The sequence below is a fragment of the Egretta garzetta genome, unplaced genomic scaffold (genome assembly GCF_000687185.1).
Source record: "Egretta garzetta isolate BGI_Z169 unplaced genomic scaffold, ASM68718v1 scaffold69, whole genome shotgun sequence".
Lineage (NCBI taxonomy): Eukaryota > Metazoa > Chordata > Aves > Pelecaniformes > Ardeidae > Egretta > Egretta garzetta.
The window spans coordinates 2901884-2926521 of record NW_009260790.1 but is presented as its reverse complement, the minus strand read 5'-3'; the positions used below and the strand labels follow the sequence as shown (position 1 = coordinate 2926521).

Genomic DNA, 24638 nt, shown 5'->3' with positions numbered 1-24638 from the left:
CCCTACCTCATTTCTATGTCCATCTATAAAGTGGCATCTTTCATGCAAAAACTTTAGGGTCTGTGTTCCAGCTCCAGCAGGTTTCTAGTATAAACTCTGTCCATACCGTATAGATCCAGGGGCCACTGGTGGAACTGAGCCCCCAATATTTAGGTTTCTCACAGGCAAGACTTAAGACTCTCAGTAACTTCAATGCTTGAGTGACTTCTGCTGCTAAGGAAAGGAGGGGTTTTTATTTCAGATGAGGAAGGAAGCAGGTGTAACAGATGCCTGTTGGAAACATCAGAGTCTTTCACACCGGCAAACTGACTTGCACCTGTTAAAGTATGGGAACTTAGAGGATGCTGCCATTGGCATGGGATGTCCCAATCCCTTTGCATTGTTGGCTTGGACCTTGTTCTGTACTGGTCTCTCTTCAGTATTAGGGCAGGTGGATAATGCTGGTTTTCCTGAAGTATCTGTCCTTTCCCCTCTCACAGGTGTTTACATAGACACCCCGAAGTCTTAAAACTGAAAATCTGAAATGCAGAACTAGGGTAGCATCTTTCTGGTCACATCAGCTGGGTCTGAGGTCAGTGCTACCAAGAGTGGCTGAGCCATTTTACATCAGCTTAGAATCTGTTCATGCATTTTAAAGAGCAAGTGCCCCATATCTCTTTAAAAATTAAGATCTTAATCCTGTACCTTAAGATTGGTATTTCAAAATCTCTTGGCATGCATGCAGGGCTTTCTCCTGCTGTTTAGCAGCATTAGCATTGCCTTAGGTTTCACTGTTTGAACGGTTGTCAGCAAAGAGTTTTGGCCTCCATTAACTACAAGAAAGGCTGATTTAACACTGAAACATGTGCTAATCAGCACGCACTGATGTATCAAATATATCTCACCCAACACAAACCCCATCCAGGGGATACACAGGAAGTCATGGGGATATTTGACTCCAAATATCTCCAGTGTCTTTTACTCTTCAGCCTCTTTTACCTACAGCGCTGAGCCTCAGACAGCTCTTGCTCTTGGCCTGGTGGCCAGCCCATTGTGTGCTCTGGTTTTTTCCATCGTGTCCATGTCATTACACCAGCTACGTTCTCCCAGACGTGCCAGAAGATTGCCAGTCCTCCCATCAACCCCACCCTTCCTCCTTCCCCCACCGCTTGTAACCCAGCTCCTGTGTCTCCTTGCCTGCTCCCCTTGCTTTATTTCACCCGGGGTCTCAGAGCTGCGGTCCCTGCAAGAGGGTTTCTCAAACCACTCAAGAGCTGCAGGCTTGTCTGGAGGGCGAGAGGTCAAGCACTAGCAAGTGTTTCTGTTTAGTTCCAGATACCAGCCTGACAGGTGGGTGCCTCTTGATTAATTCCCAGCTCCCCTAAATGCTCCCGTCGTCATATGCTGTGGTCCCGTTCAAGTCTAGGTAAAGTTGGGGGGGAAAAGAGGAGAATATTGGAATGTATTAGGTTCTCTCCGTTCAAGCTCTTGCAATGGGACCGTGGCCTGGAACAGTTGAGGATCCTTACCTGCAGCACTCATCGTGCTAACAGTACTTTCAAGTAAAGTTGTGTGCTTAGAATGTACAGCCAGAAACCTTCAAAGACCCCAGTTCTCCCAGCTTGGCTGCTGTGGTGCAGTTCTGAACTAATGGCGTCTTCTTGCTAATCTACAGTGATGCAAATGTCCAGCTGAGGTTGATACGGTCCAGGAAAATAAGGATTTGGGATCAAGGGAGCATCCTCATCATCTGAGCTGACTCGAGCCTGGGAGGTGGGCTCTGAAGAGGTTTGTGAGCTCTGTGTGGTGCAAAGTCTGGCTGCTGCTAAGTGCGTCAGTCAGCTTGTGTTGGTTCCTGACCAGTAACAGCTACAGTGTCGTGATTTCCATAATCTTGAAGGCGGCATAGTCACGCTGTGGTGATTCTCCCTTTCAAACTGTTTTCATTTAAAGAGAGAATATCATACAGATTCATTCCTCTTAACTAACACACTTCCATTAGGGGCTCAGTCATCTTACATGCTCTATATGATGCGTATGGAGAGGCGCATTCCCTCTTAACACACCCTGGTTTATAATCGTGCCCAGAAATGGTAGAAAACTTGCCAGAACATCTCTGCACGCATCCACACTGGAGAAATTCCCAAGGTTTACATAGCTGAGTGAATTTCAGAGAGCAGGCAAATATCATTTACCCAGTTAACGCTCTGCAAGGTCCTCCAAAGATTTGGGGCAAGAGCTCAAGAGAGGTAAGGTGGTTTAGTGTTTGTGGCAGCAGAGGTCTGGAAGTCATGATACATGTGCCCTGCTACTAACTTTGTTGCCCAGCCCCGGCAATCCACTCACTCTTGTGTTTGAACGGTTGTCAGCAAAGAGTTTTGGCCTCCATTAACTACAAGAAAGGCTGATTTAACACTGAAACATGTGCTAATCAGCACGCACTGATGTATCAAATATATCTCACCCAACACAAACCCCATCCAGGGGATACACAGGAAGTCATGGGGATATTTGACTCCAAATATCTCCAGTGTCTTTTACTCTTCAGCCTCTTTTACCTACAGCGCTGAGCCTCAGACAGCTCTTGCTCTTGGCCTGGTGGCCAGCCCATTGTGTGCTCTGGTTTTTTCCATCGTGTCCATGTCATTACACCAGCTACGTTCTCCCAGACGTGCCAGAAGATTGCCAGTCCTCCCATCAACCCCACCCTTCCTCCTTCCCCCACCGCTTGTAACCGAGCTCCTGTGTCTCCTTGCCTGCTCCCCTTGCTTTATTTCACCCGGGGTCTCAGAGCTGCGGTCCCTGCAAGAGGGTTTCTCAAACCACTCAAGAGCTGCAGGCTTGTCTGGAGGGCGAGAGGTCAAGCACTAGCAAGTGTTTCTGTTTAGTTCCAGATACCAGCCTGACAGGTGGGTGCCTCTTGATTAATTCCCAGCTCCCCTAAATGCTCCCGTCGTCATATGCTGTGGTCCCGTTCAAGTCTAGGTAAAGTTGGGGGGGAAAAGAGGAGAATATTGGAATGTATTAGGTTCTCTCCGTTCAAGCTCTTGCAATGGGACCGTGGCCTGGAACAGTTGAGGATCCTTACCTGCAGCACTCATCGTGCTAACAGTACTTTCAAGTAAAGTTGTGTGCTTAGAATGTACAGCCAGAAACCTTCAAAGACCCCAGTTCTCCCAGCTTGGCTGCTGTGGTGCAGTTCTGAACTAATGGCGTCTTCTTGCTAATCTACAGTGATGCAAATGTCCAGCTGAGGTTGATACGGTCCAGGAAAATAAGGATTTGGGATCAAGGGAGCATCCTCATCATCTGAGCTGACTCGAGCCTGGGAGGTGGGCTCTGAAGAGGTTTGTGAGCTCTGTGTGGTGCAAAGTCTGGCTGCTGCTAAGTGCGTCAGTCAGCTTGTGTTGGTTCCTGACCAGTAACAGCTACAGTGTCGTGATTTCCATAATCTTGAAGGCGGCATAGTCACGCTGTGGTGATTCTCCCTTTCAAACTGTTTTCATTTAAAGAGAGAATATCATACAGATTCATTCCTCTTAACTAACACACTTCCATTAGGGGCTCAGTCATCTTACATGCTCTATATGATGCGTATGGAGAGGCGCATTCCCTCTTAACACACCCTGGTTTATAATCGTGCCCAGAAATGGTAGAAAACTTGCCAGAACATCTCTGCACGCATCCACACTGGAGAAATTCCCAAGGTTTACATAGCTGAGTGAATTTCAGAGAGCAGGCAAATATCATTTACCCAGTTAACGCTCTGCAAGGTCCTCCAAAGATTTGGGGCAAGAGCTCAAGAGAGGTAAGGTGGTTTAGTGTTTGTGGCAGGGGGGGTCTGGAAGTCATGATACATGTGCCCTGCTACTAACTTTGTTGCCCAGCCCAAATTAAAAAGGACTGTGAAACACACTGGAGAGCGGGGAAGGACAAATCCAGCATCCTGAAGGTGCTACAACCTCATGAGCAGCCAAGCATCCAGCAGTGCTGAGGTCCTAGGGAAGCAGCCAATGCCTGAGCGCTATTTTTTTTGTTTTAAAAACCCCCAACTTATTAAAATTTTGCCCGGCTGCATCTCTTGCTTATTCAAATACTGCCAATTTCCGTGGATCTGCTATCAGCTCCCAGCATCTCCCAGCCTCAGTGCTTGGGTTATATGGGGAGAGAGGGGGAGGGGGGGAGAAAAAAAAATGCAAGCAAAATAAAAGCTGCTATCTGACAGAATCTCTCCTGGGGATCTCAGTTATTAAAAAAAAAAAAAAAAAAGGAATCATTTTTCTCTTAGCTGGTGTTTGTTAAATGTGCAGGAGCCATAGGCAAATTTTTGTTAATTTTGTGCATGCTTTTATCATACTGGTGATTCACTGGCAGCTTTATCCTCCGATAAGTGGATTAGTTGTTGAGCTAAACAAAAAGGTGTTTGACAACCAGGAAGCTCTAAAGAACATATTTGTTTTCCAAATAATGGAGCTGTGTTTGTTGCTCAGTGCAGTGTGGGGTGTTGTTGTGAATTTCATTAGCCGAAAGGAAAGGCCTCAAAGCTTTTCTCCCTTACACAAGGCAGTGGTTCAGTAGGAACATCTCCCTCCTATCAGTGGCAGGTTGTTGGCTTTTTTTTTTTATTATTTGCTTTGGTCTAGTAGTTTGGCCCTGGAGTGATGCTGATTAGGGAGTGGCTGATGAGCTGTGTCGGCGTGAGAGCATGGCATCTTCTGATGGCAGGGCTGGACACACACCAGCTTCATTTGGGGGTAAGCAGCACGGGGCTGCTGGATGGTTAGCAGAGCCCTATGGCTCATAATTAGACCCTGACTTGTAGGGCTGGGAGCTAAACTGAGGGCACAGAGAGATAAATTGATCGAGTGGAAGAGAATAGGGCTAAAATAATGAGCTTAACTTTATCTAAGACTTTCATCATAATATCTGAGCATCTCATCATCCTGGGATGTGTTTCTCCTCACGGTACCACAGGGAAGGTTGTTATCTCCAAGGCCAAGAATGGAGGCACAGGGTTTTTTATCCTGCTTAAATGAAAAGCAGGAACCCGAGACTTTGTCAAGGCCCTTTGCTAGCCCCAAAGGCCTTCTCTGTAAAAGTGCTTCCATATTTAGTAATTCCATATTTGTAAGCAGTTGTGTGTTTATTTTCAGTCATTTGGAGTTCTCCCTTCCTCCCTCCCCACTCAGACACCCACAGTCCCTTGGCCATATTAGTGCCTGGGAGATGATGGGAATTTTTCCCGTGGAGCTGCCAAGAGCTTGGTGACAACCGCAGTGGTGCCTCTGTGGTGACCCCAGTGGGTCTTCTCTGACAGCGACCATAAGCAGACTCCTCAGGAGGATCGAGAATAAGGTGCTTTCCTGGCTTCTCACTATTTTCAGGTCAGGGGATTTCCCTAAGAAAGGTGGTTTGTCTGGTAATCCTCAGTGGACCTTTTTTCCCAGTACTTACCCAGCCTTCTCTTCAAACCATGCAGCTCAGCATCCATTGCTTCTTGTGGCAAGGAGTCCCACAGGTTGACTCTCCACCGCATGAAGCACCGCTTAATTTGTTTTGGATTTCACCCCTACCGCATTCATTTGAGGGTTCGTACTGGAAGTGACAGTGAATAGTTAATTGATGCTCACCCTCTACGTGCCATTTGTGACTTCTCAGGCTGCCATCATCCCCAGAGGCTGGGGAACCTGGAAAGGTGCAGATTGATTCCAGTCTATCTGCACCAGCCATGCTGATGGCGCAGTGGCTTTTTTTTCCCCTTGCTAGGGCCATGGCAGTTTTACAGTGAGGCCCTTGGAGGGAACCCACGCTGTGGGTTTGTAGAAATGCATTTTGTGCTTGGGCAAGGGTTAGAGGCACCAGCTCAGGCTTATAAATCTCTGTGGTTGCTACTGATAGCAGTGGGAGATGCTTCTCCTATGGGAATGAAGCATCTTTTTGCGTCCTGATGCCAAACCATATGTTCTCCACTGCCCTTTTAAAATATAGACAACCTTGGTGATAAGAAGAACATAATCCCAGTGTTTGAAACAGATAGCTCCATCCGTCCTGACATTTTTAGGAGCCCACAGAGATGGAAGGATTGTCGGCCTTGCCATTCCCATCCCCTCAGCTTTACTCACGCGATGGCCAGACGTGAATCCAGTAAAGCTTGTTTTCCCCTGGCAAGGGGCTAAAAGCAACGCGCTTTTCCCTGACAGCTGACAGCAGCCCCTGGCTGGGAGGGCGATAGGAAGAGGGAGCGAACAGGGTGTTGTGGGGAAGGGGGGAGGGCTGTGAACAGATCTGCGGTCACTAGCAATTGCTCTCTCGACTCTGGCATAGATGAAACCAGGGGAGGGAGGGAAGAAAGGGGGGAAAACGGCAGTCGAAGAGCGAAAGGTCCCCAGCTGGCTGTTAGTGGCATCTGCACTCAGAGTACAGACTCCAGCTGAGAGCTATTTCACTATTTATTTACATGTAATTATTGCTATGAGGTGCAGATATTAACACTGTCAAGAGCAATTTGCCCTGACATTTTTCACTTGCTCTGTTCCCTGACGTTTTGGGTTTGGTGGGATTTTTTTTTTCTCTCTCTCTCTCTCTTCGTCGCACTGCTTCAGTTTTGGCAGCGCAGGGACTGGGCTTTTTAATCCAGCGCCCTTCGCAACTCATTAAACTTTGAAATTTAATTTTGTCCAGAGAGGAGCCGGGGCTCAGGGAGCGTCTCCCACCCCCCTCTCCCCATGCTCTCGCACCCGCCACCCATCTACAGCAGTTCAAGCATTTCCACTCTAAACAAACCAAATTTACCGGTTGCCGCGTTTTCAATTGGAATGCAATCTCCAGCATTAACCTTTGCTTTCGACGCTGCATTTAAAACACACAGAAAGGTGCCCAACCGTTTATTAGGGGGAGAGTTTGAAAGTGCACATAGAGAAAGCAAATGCAGAACAAATATTTTTGAACCAGTGCCCAGACCAGCATAGAAATCGCAGCCCATTTCAAAAGGTGGGTTAGGACCAGTGGCTGTTTCCTACTTCTTTAGGCCCCGTTTTTTTCCCCTTCCCTTCACTCGGCTCCTGCGTAAACCATCTGATTTCAATAGCTGGTGACACTTTAAATTAAGACTTCCGGCCTACGCTCGAGCCCTGATTTAATGAGACAGTTGTTGTATGTCATCTAATAAATACCAATTGTGCATTAGAACTTATTTGCCAAGCAGGAGCAGTGACGTGACAGGCACAACTCACTGCAGCCTGCTTTTTTTCTCAGCCAATATGGTGCTTGTAATCATTTAGCATTTGTTTAATACACAATAGACCATAGTCTTCCCCGGCAGAGCTCCACTGGGCAGCAATCACACTCGTGTTTTATAAACCAGAAGGAGAAGGTGTGTACGAGAGTCTGAAGGACCATGCCAGTGCGTGCGTGGGTTCTGTTTATGGAAGGAATAAATGCTGCGTACTTCTTCAGTGCCTGTGCACGGTGAATTTTTGGAAGGCATTAATTAATAATTCCCATTCCTCCATTTTATCTGAAGGCCCCTTTTTTCATTCTTACAGTTGGACCAGACTTGGCTTCTACTCTTTTGACTTTGCAGGGGAATAGATTCAGGAATCTGGTGCCTTCCCCCTCTTTCTTTTTAATCTGGGTTTTCTTTCTTGGGATTCGAGTAGAGAGAGAGCCAGGCCCAAGGAGAGCCAGCCAGTGCAGGATCTGAAATATCTGGTGTTTTGGGGCTTTTGGATTTTGTTTCTTTTTTTGTGCAGGGTCTCATGCTCCTTGACTGCAGCTCTTCTGTGTCTTTGTAATGCAAACAAAAAGCAATAGGAGCGGCTTCAGTTATAAATTGCCAGGTCCTGTGGTGTATCTGTAACATCCTCACCCTGCAGCAGACAGGATAACTGAGATCACTGCGAATGAGGGGACGGGTTGCTGGGACATTTTGGAAAGAGCAAAATGGTTTCATTTCATTCAGCACTCTCTGGAGAGTTTATTTTTCTCTCTTTGTAAATGAAAGGATAAAAATGTTGCAACAGGATATTTTATTTTCAGTATATTTTTGTTGCAAATTGTAGTGGTTTACTTAATTTTGATCTTTTGATCAAAAGCTTGTATTTGCACTTGCATCCCTCACCTATTTCCTTTTCATTTTCATTTATGCTATTTGAAAGGCTTTCTTTCATCTAAAAGAAAATGTTGTTTATCTTTTTCATAATATTTATTCATCACCTGTCAACCCTTTGTAAACCTTTTACAGAGGGACCTGTAATACAATGCAGAAGCTTAGTAGTATTTTCATTACTACAGGCTGCATGTTTAAATGTGATCAGAGCCCAGCACGGAAACTCAGCATTTTCTCGCCTTAGCTCTTTCTCCCCATGCCTCTCCACCCATCACCTGTTTTGTGTGTGAAACAGAGCTGATAAAACTGTTCCCACCTGTGTAAAACTTCCCTACATCTTCTAGGGAAAGGCCTATAGATACACTAACAATTAGCATCGTATGGCACTAATGTAGTGAAGTTCCCCTCATTTGTGTGCTTAACTTTCTACAAGAGGAGAGGTAAGGTTGTCTGGCATGAGGACACCAACCTTAGCTTTGGGATGTTCAAATTCCTTCTCCCCCATAAACTTCTGTGCTGTCTCGAGTTTTAGCCTTTATTGGGCTCATTTTTCCACTCAGAAGGTGAGAGGTGGCAGCCCTGCTCTGCCTAGTGCTGGTGACAAAAACATTAAAGTAGGTCACAGAAATCTCTGAAGAAAGAAGAACATTGCAGAACTAAGACACATTTCTGCTTTTTACTCAGGTGTGACTTTGGACAGCATGTGCTCTGTCCTGCTGCTTTCTTGGGCGGTGTCTGAAGGGTCGGAGTGCTCAGCTCTCACTGGAGTTCAGGGGGCTCGGCTCCCTGATACAGAAAGCTCCAGACTCCTGGGCATTTTTGTGTGGACAGGAGGTTTTCCTCTCCACATAATGACCAGGGGAGAATTAATCAGATGGGAGCTTTATTATCGGTGACCCAAATGCACCCACAAAGCTCAGGCACCAGCTGCTACATACATTAACTCCAGTTTTTCTTAATCGTGCAGTTTTTAAGACAGTCTCATAGTGGGGTAGGGGTGAGAGGAGACAGGACACGCAGATTTTCTGAGGATCTCTTAGGTGCTAACATTGACACAATGCTGTGAACCCAGGGCAAGGCTTAGGGCAAGTAAGACCCAGGCAATGGCCTTGTTTTGGGCTTCAGACTTTCTTCTTTGCCCATGGCCTCAGCCCTGCATCCTCCCATGCGCAGCACCCCTTCCCCAGGGTCCTGAACTTTCTGCTGAGGTCTCGATTCCTCTTGAAGCTGGAGGGTGCAAACCAAAAAGAGGAAAGCTGTGCGCAGGGCTGCTGATCCATGCACGAAGCAATTTCCCCAGCAGTCGTGACCGGGGGTACTGGGGTGCAGTGGGAGTGGGGAGCGCGGAAGATAACCATTGATGTTGTCAACGCTGCCGGGACTTAACGTATTGTGAGATATGGCAGCTTGTTTGCACGGGTGTTAACCAGACTCTCCTGTCCCCTTCTTGTCACTGCCCAGTCCCTGCCACAGCCAATCTGTGTCCTAATCTCCATCAATTAACAAGAAACACTTTCGCCCCCTCGCTCCCCCCCACCGATACAGACACCCACCCTGAAGCCTCAGATAAAGAGTAAAGAGCCCCCCCAGCCTCGACCCTCTCCCCCTTTACTTTCCACTAACTCAGCGCAACCAATTAGGCATCTGACACCCGTACTGGCTGACAAATTGTTTCTGTCATCTGCTTTCTGTCTTTCATTAAACGAGAGGCGGAGGGGGGAATTGAGAAGGGGAGGGGGGGCTGGGAGATGTGATCTCCCATGCTTAGCGAGGCCAGATACATTAATTACAAAACGGCCATTTGCAGCATGAAAATGCATTAATTAAATTTATGCAATCATTATCTTTAAATAGTCATATCTTTAAAATAATCAGCCCTTCCTGAGTCTTCCCTCTCCTCCGCTAAGTATCTCTAATCCCTTTTCCACCATTTATCTCTGGATCAGCAGTGGCTTGTATGCTTTTAAACTTCTGCATGTAGGAGATGCCTTAAAAACTCTGCTCAAGTAATACAAGGGTGTGATACCTTCACTCTTCCCTGCGGCCCTGCAGCAAGGAGAACAGGTGAGAGGCACAACTCTACTCTGCAAATTATAGGATGTGCCATTTTTTGGAGGCTTTTGATCAAGATATTTTCATAAAAGAGACCTTGCAGCTCAGCCAGGAGTTGTGGGGTTAATGTATAAAGTTCTTTGCTTGCATTTGTAAGGAGAGCAAGCTATGTGCCGGTTTACATACCCACTCAGTGAATGTACTGCTCTTTTCATTTGGAAGAGTTTTAATTTTAATGAGGTAACGAACCTTCCCTTTGGCGCAGACATAGCTTTGCCAGCAGACAGCTACCTTTCATCAGTGTATCTTTTTCTTCTTAAAAATCACTTAGTTCAAGGCAGTAAATGTTGTTCATAAAAAAAAAGCAAGGTTTTAAAAATAGGCATTTTGCTATTCTGATGCTTGAGATTGCTTCTTGGTGGCTTCATATTATAATTAAAAAAAATATATTAGTTTGGAGTATCAGACATAGCCAAAATCAAATTGTGCTAGACAAATAAGAAGGAAGTGCACTTAATGATGTATTAGCCCAGGAGCTTCTACTTTTAAACTTTATTGTTCGAAGACTTCACCTATTTGTGATGGGTACTCAAATAATCATTGCAAACTTATAGAGGCTTGTGCTGCTCCTTGGCAGACCCCAGGTGCAGGAGTGCCAAAATACCCAGGGAAGAATTAATCTCATCCCCTGCTTAAGTAAGCACCTATAACACCACAGGAAAACTCCAGTCCAAATAGCTTTTAAAGAGCTGGAGGACTCAAAGAGGGATACTTATCTAAACTCAAATCCTTTAGGGCTTTCTTATCGCTTCTGGTTAAAGATTTTGTTCTGCTCTTTGTGTGTCTGCATAGTTTTTAATAAATCCTACATGGGGTTTTTGCCTATCTGCACTGCCTAGTGGTCCAGTGCCCGATGAGACGGGAGCCAGCGCAGTGGTATTTGGTTCCAAACCTCATGTTGTGTTCAGCTAGAGTCATGAGTTTGGGATTAAGACCAGGTAGAATTTGGGGGTGGATTTGATGGTGACCGAATCCTGCCAGATTTCTTCCATCTGAGGGGCAGAAACAAGCCCTGGGGTTTCAGAAATGGAAGCAGACAATAGCTTGTCCTGCACAAGGAAGTCCCCTTGACAGTCCAAGTGTCCCCAGCCTCCTCTTCAAGAAGTGCATCATGAAACTATAAGGTGTTTGGATCTAGCACAACATGAGCTTAGTGTAAAGTTGATTACAAATAATGAATACAAAGGTCTCATTTTTCCCTGGACTATCTCTAAGGATGGACATTTCTGGAGAGAAATGAAAAGCTTTACTACGGAGCAGAACAGGGAAAGATGAGCTAGGACATCTTAGCTGTAAGGGTAATCCTCTATTAAAGCCAGTTTTTTTAGCAAGTTTCCCCACTTTCTTCTCTTTTCTCCTATTTGTTTACATTAGTGCCTCCACACCAGTGGACTCTGCACCTTGGTGGATGCAGCTCCATTATCCCCGAGCTCAGATCCTATGAGAGTTTTGGGGTTTGTGTTTGGCAAAAGCAAGCAGCTCCCTGTCTTAGAAAATACCACAGTGCTCCCTAGCAGCAGAGAGAAGTCTGAAGGAAGAGCATATGGCACTGTGTAGGGCTGCAGAAGGCATTTCCTTGGATTCGGGAGCTGAGATTTTCCTACAGGTGAGGGAAAAAGAGGTCCTGACTTTAAAAATTCAACCCTCTGGTAGCCTGAGAAGATCCAAACTGAGCTGAGGCGCTCCCAGACAGGACCGGGGTCTGGGTTGTTCATTCATTAGGGTGAGCTGAAAAGAGAAACCCTCACCTTAAAAAATGCACCAAGCTCCCCCTGGGAAAGCTGAGAAAAAAGAAGAAAACTGAGGGAAAAAAGAGAAAACTGAAAGAGCAAGTGAACAAGCAGCAGATGAGCTGGCAATAGGAAGCGCTTCTGATTTTCCCTTTCTTCCATTCTTTTGCCAGCTCAAGTTATTAAGTGTTTCGTTCAAGCCTAGCTAGCCCTGCACTTGCTGAACTTATCAGGGTTATTTCATCTCCCCATGACCTCTCCGTATTTACGATGGGAACCCTGGAGGCATTGGCTTTGCTTAACTGGTGTATCTTACACTGCAGTTAAGCTGGACCTTAACTGATTACAGCCCTTGATTGATCAGAGAAAGAGGGAGGGGAAGAGAAAGAGGAGTCCTAGAGCAGATACGCAGGACTATCAGTGCACCAAGCAGCTTCGCCTGGGGCTGGGATATGCCACTCGGGGGATTCTTTGTAGTGCAGCTCCTTTCACATTTATAGAGGCTCCCCTCCACTCTCCAAAAAGAGAGACAGAGAGAGAAAAGCAGGCGAGGGCGGGCATGGAGCGGACTCAAAGGATCTCAGGAAATCTTGTTTCGAAGCAGTAAGTCAGCACCCGCACTCCATTACCAGTGTCCGCAGGGGGTTGTGATAGTGAGTGAGCACAGATCAGCTTAGCTGAGAAATGGAAAAAAAAAAAAATAATAAAATGAGGGAGGGAAATGGAGAGGGAGGAGGGGACGAGGAGACCTTTCTGTGAATTTTGGTTTGTCTTTGTTAGTCTCTGCCAGCGTGGGGCTGCCGAAGAGAGGAATTACAGAAGTTTATAAAACAGTTTTAATTTGCTGGGACTTAGCTGTGCTGCATGATCTCCCCACCCTGCCGTTATTCACACCAGGCAGATGCACAGCAATAGATTTAGGGCTGATTTAGCAGGAAACCTTGGTGTATGTTTGTTTATTTCTTGGTATTTTGAATCTCTCACCAAGCCCCAAAAGCTTTTCGTTCCCTTCTTGCCATCAGCACGTCTGAGCTTACCCAAGAATGGACAAATAGGTGCAGAAGAAAAGACACAAGCCCAGCCTATTTCCAAAGCCAAACCTAACCCGAGTCCTTCTGCTGGTTTGGAAATGTTTAGGAATTCCAGTTTTCCATGGTTCTGCCTTTCTGCTTTCTCATCCCAGGTGACTTTGTGAGTTCCAAAATGCCACAAGCAAGATTCATCTTCCTGCAATTAATACCCTGTGTAAAGTTGCCCAGAGATGCTCTGTATCTCAACAAAGGCATTGCCCCATGGAGACTCTCCTTTCTGATGGATTCACTTGGCCTTCAACAGAGAAACGTATTCACAGGGAAAACTGCATCAGGGTAGAGTTTGCTTTGGTGACTTCTGTTAATGCAGAAATGCCTAGAGATAAAGAGGGCGGAGTGGCTCAGTTTGCCGACCAGCACATTTGGGAACCATTGGCCTTCTTTTGGTTATTTTATATAAAAAGTCTTAGCAATTTCAATTTAATCAGGAAAAACACTACATGCTTAGGTAGCACACGGTGAATAATGATGTCGGCAGTTAGTAAAGCACAAACTGCCCGTTTTCAGAGGGGAGATACTCAGCAGTGCATGAAAATCAACCCCCTTTGACAGTTTCAAGATGGCAAGGTGCTAGTCACCCTTTGGCTTGAGTCTCTCCTGGTTCTGAAAGGGGTGAGCCCATGCCTCTTGATTTGGCTTGTTAGTGAAATTGATGCCTGTCAAACTGGGACCCCCCCTTTACCTTAAACAGCCTGCACTAGCACAGCATGTCTTTTTGTTTCCTCTCTGATTATCCAGACTACTAAAAACTTTGCCATCTGCTTTTATCTAAGTGATAGTAGAGTTTGGTGCCCTAATGCCAGGGATAGTGGCTTGTGTTTCTAGATCAAGCAGTTTTTAATGTAATTCCCATTCACAGTGATGCCTCCGCCTTTCCCCTCCAAATTACACTTCTACCGCAGGATTTCTCACAGCCCTTATTGGATGTGTAACCCTGTGGTGCTTCTGATTTCCTTACGGTATTTCCGCTGCAAGAAGAGCCCAATCCTCTTTCCCAAACCATCCAGACTTAAGCAATTTCTCTTACCCTTATAGCTAAGAACTTCCCATTCTTTTGTATAGCTTAGAAACTTTTCTTTAGACCTTCTCCATAATTTGTACATCTCTACAGAAGCAGGGTGCCCAAAACAAGATGCAGTGCTCCAGGTGGAACCTCACCATAGCCTTGAACAATCAGGTAATAACTTCCCATCGCCTTTTTTTTTCTAATCCTCCCCTTGTGCAGCCTGCATTGGTCTGCTTTGCTGCAGCTCACCATTGCATCCCCAGCTCCATCTCATCCCCAGCATCTCCCCAAGCCCTCTCCATCATGAGTGTGTGGCAGTTCTTCATCCGTCAAGTGAACAGGGTCATCTTAGGACACAAACGCTCATCTCCATTTCACCTGCTGTGTCCTAGACCACTCCCCTATGGCACTGAAACATCCTTCAGATGTTTTAAGTCACTGAAAGGCATTGATGATATTTCTGGGTTTATTGTTCACTGCCAAGCTGTACCACTGTTCAAGCACAGGCCCGCAGTAACCATTTCTGACCACTTTGAAGGGATCTACTATGATCTGTCCCATGCACACCAGAAAGGATTCAGGCACGTTGCATTCTGTTCCCGGCTTTGCTTCTGATGCATTTCATCTGGCCTTGGGAAAGGCGTTTGACTGGCCTCCACGTGTTTTCCAGTGGAGTGGAGAAGGTTAGGAAAAGGAGATGTTACTGCTACACAGCAGCAGCCACATCAGCCCTGGAGTCCTTCCGTAGCGGGAAGAACTTGTGAGATTGTGTTAGCTCGTGTTCATAACGCTGTTCTCTTTAGCACCAGTAACGTGCTGATGGACAGATTATAGATACCTGGCTAGATGAGGTAAAGCTAGCGCAGTGGAGCATCACATTTTTAAAACTTTAACCTACAACAAAACAGAAGTAGAGAGTTAAGTCACCTGTTTGTTTATGCCAGCGTGAATCAGGACTGCTTGAAGTCAGTGAAGGTGCCCTTAAGGAAAGCTAATGTGAAGTTTGCTCCCCAGGCTCCAAAATTTAGTTGGAAGTGACATTAGATGGAAGGGACTGCAGTTACCCAGATCAGATAGTGTGAAGCTGAAGCACTGTCTGGATCCTTGGCCTGATTGCAAAACCAAATTTAATGGGTGTACTTACTGGATTGGTCTGGCATATTGGGATACAACTCAGCTGCGTCTAGTGATTTAGAAAATATTCAAAATTAATTGCTTGGTTTTGCGAGTGCAGTGTTAGTGATTGCTACATAAGTCATTTTAGTCCTACCTAGGGGCATATTTGCATATATTTATCCTCCTTTCAAGTGAAGATCTTTGGGGAAACTGTATTTATCTCCTCCCAACTCTTTCTTCAGCTTTCAGTAGTCCTACGGTCACCTCTTCATTTTGTTTCCATTTAATGTATGTATAGAATAATCGACTCTTCCTCTTCCCACCAAGTGAAAATGAATCCACAGAGATCAAAAAGCATTCATATGAGGAAGGGTCGCCTTCTGCAAGAGAGAAGGAAAAGATTAGCTGAGCAGGCTGCAAAATAAAGATGGAAAAGATTAAGCTGGGTCCCCACCAGGTAGCTAAGAGCAGTCTTGGAGGACAGAGCATGACCTACCCAGAGCAGAAGCTGAATCAACCACATATGGCAGAGACACCAAGCCCTCATGGAGGAACTCGGAGCGAATTGTTAGCTTGGTCCATGTCGTTAGTAAATCCATAAGATCCAGCATGTTTCCCAGCATGGCCATCAGGTCAGGTTTTCCATTCCCTAGGAAGCAGTAGAAATGTTAACACCACAGAAGCTGAAACGAAGAGAGATCTCAGCCTACAAACACTCTTCACAACAGAGACTTTCCTAGCGCTTTTTGCCTGATGTAGTATCAAATATTCCAACTGATCACATTTCTAGCCTTGCCCAAAGAGAGAGGATTTCTACTCATCCCTAGGAAAGCAGTACCACAGCCTCAGAAATACTACCCACGGCCAGGAGACCCTTCCTCTGGTTTTCCCTTTTCGGTTTCTGCCTGGTATCCAGTCTGCATTCCTTTGGGACCACCCGGTAGCTTCTCTGGACTTACCACCTTTCAGCCAGTTGCAGATCATTACGTATTCCCTTTATTCAGAACTTAGCCAGGCTCAGCAGTTTCTAAATGCAGCATTTTTCTAAGGCAGCCTCTGATTTTGGACGCTTTGTGCTGTGTCAAATCGAGTGTCCAAAAATGGACACACCACAGAATCAGGGGTCACTCTGGAAAATGCTGTCCGCAGGCTCCCGCCTCCCCATCGCTTTGTTTGCTTCAGTTTGATCTCTTTACACCACCTCTGTGCCTTTCTGGTCTCAGGGTGGTGTAGCATCACTGTGTGTAGATCTGAAACCCACTGTGTCCAGGGCCTGATATCTCTGTCAGCTGGGTATCTTAGCAAGCCTAAAGCGAACAGATAATGCAGGGACTCTGAGGATGCACAGCCTGTCCAGCGTGGCCTGGGCTGCCCTGGTATTTCCCGTAGAGCTCTTGACCGCAGAGGTGACGTGCAGCAGCCAGGTCTGTGGGGGCCAGGTTTTGGTATGAAACTTAGGAGCTCCCTTCCCTCTCCCCTCCCTGATGCGCTCACACCCTTCTCTATCCCAGCAGCATCTCTCCCTGTCACTTGTCTGCCCCTCTAGCCCCTCCTGCCCCCCCAAACACACCCAACTGTCCCCCCCCAACCCTAAAATCTGAAGGCCTGATTGCACAGATTGAAGGCCCTAATTGCACTTCCCTTTCCAAAGCCGCATTCGTTTATCATAAAGGGTGCACATTTCCCCTGCTACAGTTTCCACGGCCAGAGGCCCTGAGGGCCAGCTCAGAAATGGAGGGAATTAATTACATTTTTTTAACTCCCCTTCTTTTAAAGTATAGGAGAGAGTGATGAAACGTCCTAGGAGGCGGGGAGGGGGGGGCTGGCTCTTTTATCCAGGAGGGTCTTTGTGCATTAACCTTGGTCTCCCCAACACATCAAGACCCCTACCCCCTCTCCCCAATGACAAATGACCTCCGGAAAGGGTAGAAACAAGGCCGAAGGCTCCTAGCACCGTGGCTGTTATTGACTTACCCCGAAGTGCAAGCCCACGCCACGCCTGTGACTGATTTGGGACAGCAGCAAAGGGAAAGGAGATGGGGAAAGGGAGAGACAACTGATGAGAGGGAGGGGAAAGGGAAGGCTGTCAATCACTGTGATGGACAGGTAGCAGATTTCCCTCCAGATAAAACCTTACAGATGTGAAGTGGGTATTGATTTTTAGTTAGTGATGATAATGCACCAAGAAGTAATAAATTATAAGAAAGCAAGGTCAAAAAGAAAAGGTAAAAGGACTTTGCATTCTTGAGGAGGGGATTTCTCCAGATGCCCCAGACTTTCCTAAGTTCAAAAGTTGCCTGGAAAATGAGTTTATCCAGTTGAAACAAGAAGTCAGATAACGCGGGCCTGCCAAGGCTGGAGGGCTCATGTAGGGTTATCCATGCTGGGTGGCTGCATAGTGAAGAGGGAATAGAAATCTCCAGTTCACTCTTGTTATTTCTAACACCTTCATGTCCTGGGGTGGGGAAGATCGGATGCTGTCCTCTGATAAACTTGTGCAAACAGAGTCTTGGGGGAGCTCAGCCTCAATTGCTCTCAGCACGGCTGGAAAAGGCAGACACTTCCTATGGTCAGCGTTGCTGAAGAAGGAATGGAGATCTCTGGGGCGCCTGGCTCAGCTGAGCCCCACAGCCTCTATCAGGGTTCATCTGCAGTGCTCAGCCACCCTACCTCCATGGGAGCATCCAGCAGGGATGTGCATCTCTCACCCTCCAGCAGCTCCCCTCTCCAGCCTCCATACAGTTACGGATCTGCTTACCACCCTGGCATCATTGTGGTGAAATACTGGCATCCTTATGTTTCACCACGGATTTCCAGAAGGAAATTCAGCCCGTCATTTTTAGAAAGGGGTCTTAGGATGGGATGAATTGTCCTTCAGAACTGTCAGTCTCTCTGTAGAGGGATTCTAGAGGACTAGCAGAGACTAGAAACTTAACTTCATGTGGCTAACGTTAGTTGAGTTGAGTCCTAGCTTAAGTGACTTGCACAAGCCCTTGTGAGTCAGTAGCAGAGCTGGGATTAGAAATCAGTCCTAATTCTGACTGATTAAAACCAATTACTGTCTTTAGTAGGATTATGTGCAAGTGTATTCTCCAGTCTCAGTTCCTCTGAATTTGAAGAGTGTGAATCTGGGTTTCATTTACCAATGTTGCTTTACATCCCCCTTTCTTTTTAAAAGGGCCATAGCGGAAGTGTTAATATGACTTCTGCTTGCTTTAAGAACCTTTTATTTTCTCTGAGTAATATAAAGCAGCTGACTCTTTTGGGGAGATGGCCAGGAGGGAGAGCACTAGAAAACCTTCTGGTCTGTGAATGGTTCCAGTTGCCCTTCATTTTACAGTGTACGATTTCTTTTCTGCACCTGCAGGGCTTGGCAGTGTGGGCAGCATGTCCGCAGCCCAGCAGCATGTCCGCAGCCCAGCAGCACTGCCAGACCTGGACAGCTCAGGCAGGGAGAGGCCAAACCGCTGGGCTTCATGCTGCCCGAGCTGGAGCTTTCCAAAAATAACTCAGAATTCATACGGCTGTGGTTTTGCGCATGCCAGAAGGATGTTTATTGTTTTAAACATCTGATTCTGCTCACAAATGAAATCAAATAACGTCTCATGGCTGCTGTATATGCGAGCGTTCTGGATATCCGTCGAGGCAAAGAGGTGTGGGGGCTAACACCTATAGCTAAGGCTGAAGCTACAAGGTCTGCCTGCAGCTGGCAGAATCGAGGGGCAGAGAAGGAAGATTCGTAGCTGAACCAGATCAAAGTTCGTGACCCAGCTTAGTGGAAGGTTACAAATAACTTTGCAGCTGGAAAAGCTACCTTCAGGCTGCACTCCCATGATTTTCCCGCTGCATAAGCCTTGAGGCAGAGAGGTTTACGTTACATCCACACAGAAAAGCATGACAGCCCTATTCTCATATTAATCCACTCTGTCTTGCATATTTAAATGCAATTTCCTTTCTTCATATCCCTGCCTTTCAGTCTTTGGGCTGTCATGGGGCAGGGAGTTCCATGGGCACATTTTGCACAGCGTATGGCTAAACAACTTCATCTAGATACCTCAAGGCTTAATCACTATGATTAAGAAGCTGTGCCTGGAGAGTCTGGAGAGCTGGAGGTAATTTAGGCTCTGTCTGGAGCACCGTCTGCCCCACAGTGTAGTAACACCTAAGCTAGGTTTAACTTTTGGGGACCAGTAGCAAAGTCCAAGCTCAGTGCAGTAGGAGAGGGTAAATGAACCCTGCCTGAGCTCCACGCAGCCGCCACTGCACTGCTTTGACTTGGCTTGTTCAAAGCTCATTCCTGTGTCTCCATACCACACTGCAGACAAACCCCGTGGTCGGGGTTAGATTGATTTTCCAGGCTTTTTAACTAACCCCCTCCCCAGTACCTCCCCACCGCCTCCCCCTCCGCGGGGGTCCAGCCACCCCTGCTCCTGAATTCCCCTCCCAGACAAATGCCTGGGAAGGATCTCAGGCTGGCTGAGTCAGGAGGTGGCATCGCATCAAGAGAAAGCGTCTTTGCAGGGCTCCTGAGTCCTTCCGGGGGGAGGAGAAGCTTTAGAAAGCAAAGGCCAGCACGTAGCCAGTCATTCAGCCTAAGCCCCCACTCCAGCAGGAAGGTGAGGGAGGAGGGATGGGGAAGGTGTCGGGGTGAGCAGGAAGGGGAGATGCCGCTCTATACAACCCTTCTTGTGTCCTTCCAGAGAATGTATCCTCTGCACAATAGCTCACCAGGCCGCTGGTGGGGGATAAAGGACTCATTTTACCACTTGCCAGGCTCCAAATATTTCCAATTTGCCACTTTAATTGATGTCAATAAGGTTATGCTAAATTCGGAGATTTTCAGCCGCTCGGCATCTGAGCACTGGCCTGGCCCCCCGAGGTGACTGGCTGTCCCCTCTCCCCCCGCCCTTCCTCAGCACAAATACGGCAAGGCACGCCTGCGGCGGCTGCAGAGATCAACCGAGAGGCATCAGGAGTTCCCTTCCTTCCCTCACCATGGCCCCGCTTCTGCAAACTCTTTACACTTTTAACTTGGCAGCCCGGGGGTAATTTTGCTGATTGCAGAAGGCAATTGCATTAAAGCGCTGGTGGGATCAGGGTCCTTGTGTGAAGGCCTGTAGGCAGCAGCTTACCCCAAACTCACCCTCAGGAACAAATCTGGCATTTTTCCCGCAAAAGAAGAAAAAAAAGATCGTAAGTTCATCTGTTTCAGGTCTCCAGGCAGGAAGATCGCTTGTGTGCAAATTTAATTACATTTTCAAACCAAGCACTACACTGAAACGAGCTGAACCAAGGACCTGTTATCCTTTAACATTTGAGAGTAAAGAGAACTTTGACATTTCAGTCCCTAAATCTGAATCTGCATCAAAGCCGGAAAGGGTTTGTGTCTGGTTTGGTGAGGGAACTTTGAGAACCAAGCCCCACTCAGACTTCCAAAGAAAGGGGCTGTCTTAAGCATCCCTTTTTTTGGAAATATGTATTTTTGCTCCATGACTCATGTGTCTCCTCTTCTGTGAGGGCTGTGCGTAGGAAGGAGGGGGTGCTAGTTCATGGCAGTGCTTGTTTAGCAGGTTTGTCCCAGGTTTATTCCTTTCTCCAGTGTTCATTCTGAACAGCACAGCTAACGTTGTTGGCATGTCAGCAAAGAAAGACCAAAGACTGAATGTGCCGTGAAGGAACTTCTCAAATATCCCTATTAAAATCTTTCAAATAAAGCGTTAGGCACAGAGGAGCCAACTGCAGGGTCCATCTGTTGCTATTTGGTGGAAGCAGGCCTTCATTCTCCAGCCTGGCCAAACCTATATTGATGTTGTGTATTATACTGATAGAGCACCACTATATGTAGAACGTTTCTCCCTGGTACACGTGAAGGCAGCTGCACACATACCCTTTTTCCTCCAGACATTGACGCATTGTCTCCTGTGTTTCTCCAGGTGATGAGCATCTTGAGCAACCCCAGTGGGGTTCCTCCGCAACCCCAGGCTGACTTCTCCATCTCTCCCCTTCACGGTGGCTTGGATACCACCAACTCCATTTCTGCCAGCTGCAGCCAGCGGAGTGACTCCATCAAGTCCGTGGACAGCCTCCCAACTTCCCAGTCCTACTGTCCTCCCACCTACAGCACCACCAGTTACAGTGTGGACCCAGTGGCTGGCTACCAATATGGACAGTACGGACAAAGTAAGTGTGCTGATTGTATTCCCCCTGCATAGGGAACAGGAGAAGAGAGGGGGGGGATGTAAGAAGGTATGGATATTGTATTGGAAGGGATTCCCATCAGTCCATCTAGAGAGAAAAAGGGAATCTAATCACCAGACACGGAGATTGCTCCACAGAGCCTCCCCAACACCCTTTCGGTCCAATTCAAAAATCCCAATTAAAATATTTTAAGTAAAACATTTCTATTAGAAAAGAAGGACAACTTCCAGACCTCTCTCCTTCCCTGTCTCCAACTCTTGCTTCTCCAAAAGCCCTACAATGTGTTCATCCTGCTCAGCCAAAGGAAAGCTGGGATTTTAATGCCCTTAGTGATGCAGAACTCTATGTGTCTCTTCCTCTCCTGCTTTCTGTAAGGTAAGGGCTGGGTCCACGCTCGAGAGATTTTGCTACTAAAAACTTTAAGCCGATGCCTGTCAACTGGGCTGTGGTTCTGCAAAAGCTGAAGTGAGGCTGGAATTGTAATCCTGAACCCAGACCTCAGACCCGAAAGGCAGAGGGACCTTGGGAGGGTCTGTTTCTCCTCCAGAATGGTTGGGTCACAAAAACACTAGCAAGCCTGGCAAAGGGCTCACCTGCCGGTGTTAAACTAATAATAAGTGTGGTGTTGTGAGAGAGTGATCCGCGGAGGGTTAAAGGTGCATCCTCTTCCTCCGGGAGTGCTCCTGCTTGCCCATAGCTTGTCCTCAGTGACCTTTCCTTCCATTTGGCTGTGGCTTTTTATTCCCCTCTCCGTCACAGCCCTTTAATGTCTTTAACTTCTACAGCTAAATGAGAACCGGCTGTGGCGGCAGACGGGATCAATAGCAGCTTCCCCCCACCCCTCCTTTTTTTGTTTTTCGGGAGTTTGATCTGTGACCCCTTGACCTTCCCCTCGCTTCTGGATGTGAGGCTGGACACACGTGCTATTGATAAAAATCTTAAACAAATTCCAATACCATGTATTTCCAATAAAGATTCCCTTGGGCAAGACGTTAGTCACACCCATGTGTGTAAAAAATAAAATAAGGAGGACAAGCTACGTTTTCTGAGAGAGAGAGACCAGCAAAGGAAAAGGAAAGAGAAAGAAGGGTTTGTCTTGGTTTGCTGCAGGAATTTTTACTTGGGCCTCTCCTTGTGCTGATGAAAAACTGCTCACGCAGCCTGATTTATGTTGTTTTATTTGCCCTCCTTTCCTGATTTCTGTCGCATGGCTCACTGTCTTCTACTGGACACCCATTCAATCTACAAGTTCAGTTTGGAGCCCACTGGGCTCGGCTCTGAACAGGAATGTTTTCCTGTTAATAGTCACAAGAGTCCAGGCTGCCAACAGGTCTGTGCCCAGCAGCAAGTCTTGCGTGGTCGACAGAGTTAGTCCAGCCATGTCCCATGCTTGGAGACATGCAGGTAGCTTGTCACGAAGGCATTCTTCCTGCTGGGGCAAGGACGGTAGGTGAGAAACCATCATGCACCATGCACAGTGCCACTGCTTCCCAGTGCTGGGAGCTGGAGTCACACCCAGCGTGATGGCAAGTCCGAGGGCCAAAGCCAATGCCATGCTGCATGGCAGATACAGCACAAACCAACTGTAGCTGTTCTAAGGTGGGATCTACATTAAACAGCAAATCCATGCTGTGTGCACATTTATGTATAGATATTTGCATTTACAGCTCTGCACAGGCAGTATATAAGTCTGCTTCACTATAAACCTTTCTTATGAGCCCCATTTACAATTAGCTCTATGCTAGGAAACAGTTTTCGTTGGTAATTAGTCCTGTTAGAGCAATCACTTACGTGAAGTTGACCTTGATATGACAACACTTTTTCTTGTCTTTCTCGGCACATGTCATACTTAGCAGATACTTCTCATTCCTCCTGCTTTTTAATTCTTCACCGCTTCTTTTCAAATGCTGTTTAAATGCTGATTGGTATGAGGTGACCTCCGCAAGATCATTTATTGATGTTCAGTTCAAACCCTATGTTTCTTCCTTCTGTGATGCGACAAAAAAGTATCAAAACTCTTTTTAGTGAGTGATTTTTATAATAAAAATGGGGGGGTGTTATGGTGGGGGCAGGCGTTGTATAACCGGGAACATAACCAGGGCTTGTAAGCATTGTTCAATGTTCAATGCTGTGCAGCATTGATAGGCTTTGGACCTGGCCTGCAGAGAATCTCTCTATCCCCCCACTTCTCTCCTTCTTCTTGTCTGTTTTAGAAACACAAAACCAGACACACTTTCTCTCTCACATAAGCAAATAAACACCCTGGGTACTTTTGGTAAGTTTCTGCTTTTATTTTGGCTTCCGCTGTATTAAAGCAACAAACTACATCTTTGACTTCTGGCGTGGGATACCCCAGTGCCTTTGAACTCCTCCCACTGGCATAAAAAGCAATCTGGGAGTTTAGCATGTTTTGTTTAGAAGGGTGGGATTGCCATCAAATTTCCATTTTGCTGGGTACTGCCCAGAGCAGGATGACTGGCTCCGACTGTTCACCTCCTTCCTTTCCCAAGCACCCATCTGAATTCATCATGGTGACAACAGGAACAGGGCACAACCACACGCACCTGCACGGAGTATCGGAGGAGTGAATCTCCTCTTCCCCTACAGCCACTCAAAGACAGTATTTAATGTGGTTACCTGAAATATCAGGGCACCAAGCTGATAAGGTCTGGACAAGAGCTGTAGCTTGGGGTTTAATCCTACGTACACCCCTCTTGAAGCTAGAGGCACTGTAGTACATACAGAGTTGAGCTACGCCAGGAACCCAGTTCCTGAGGAGCACCAGCCAGCGTGCCAGCTCCGCTTGCCCAACTCAGCTCCTTTCAGACCCTGCCGCCTGCAGAAGCCGTGCTCCCCAGCAGGCCTCACTTCAGCCCTGGATAACTCACCCTGTGCTAAGCCTGCTCGCTTCCAGCGCACCAGCCTGTCCCAGCCGGTGAGGAGCAGAGATGCCAGATTAATGTGGTCCTTGCGGTTCCCAAAGGCCGGAGCTGTGTTAATGATGCCGGTGATGGAACGCAGAAGCGTGAAAGGAATTCTAATAGATATGACAAGTCTAATAAGAATTTGTGTCTGGAAGGGACCTCCTCTGGGGCAGGCGTCTGACAAGACGTTGATGGCTGAAATTTGTTTACTCATTGGCACCGATTGTACATCTCCTGCCAGCTCCTTATTAATCTAATTTGAGACATTAAAGCTAGTGAAAGGGAGAGACTTTGACTGAAGCTCAGCTAATGAGCAATGTCACCATCCTGCCCTGGTCCTCTTCCCCCTCAGACCATGGGGCAGTCAAGCGAGCT

General features: G+C 46.9%; 1 protein-coding gene across 1 annotated transcript in view; it reads left to right on the top strand.

The window, feature by feature from the left end:
• PAX7 (paired box 7) overlaps positions 1 to 24638 on the top strand; it is a 102262-nt gene that overhangs the window by 76950 nt on the left and 674 nt on the right. Inside the window, exon 7 of the mRNA XM_035901890.1 lies at positions 21075 to 21321. Coding sequence (XP_035757783.1) covers positions 21075 to 21321 — 247 coding nt within the window. The remainder of the gene's footprint in view (positions 1 to 21074; positions 21322 to 24638) is intronic.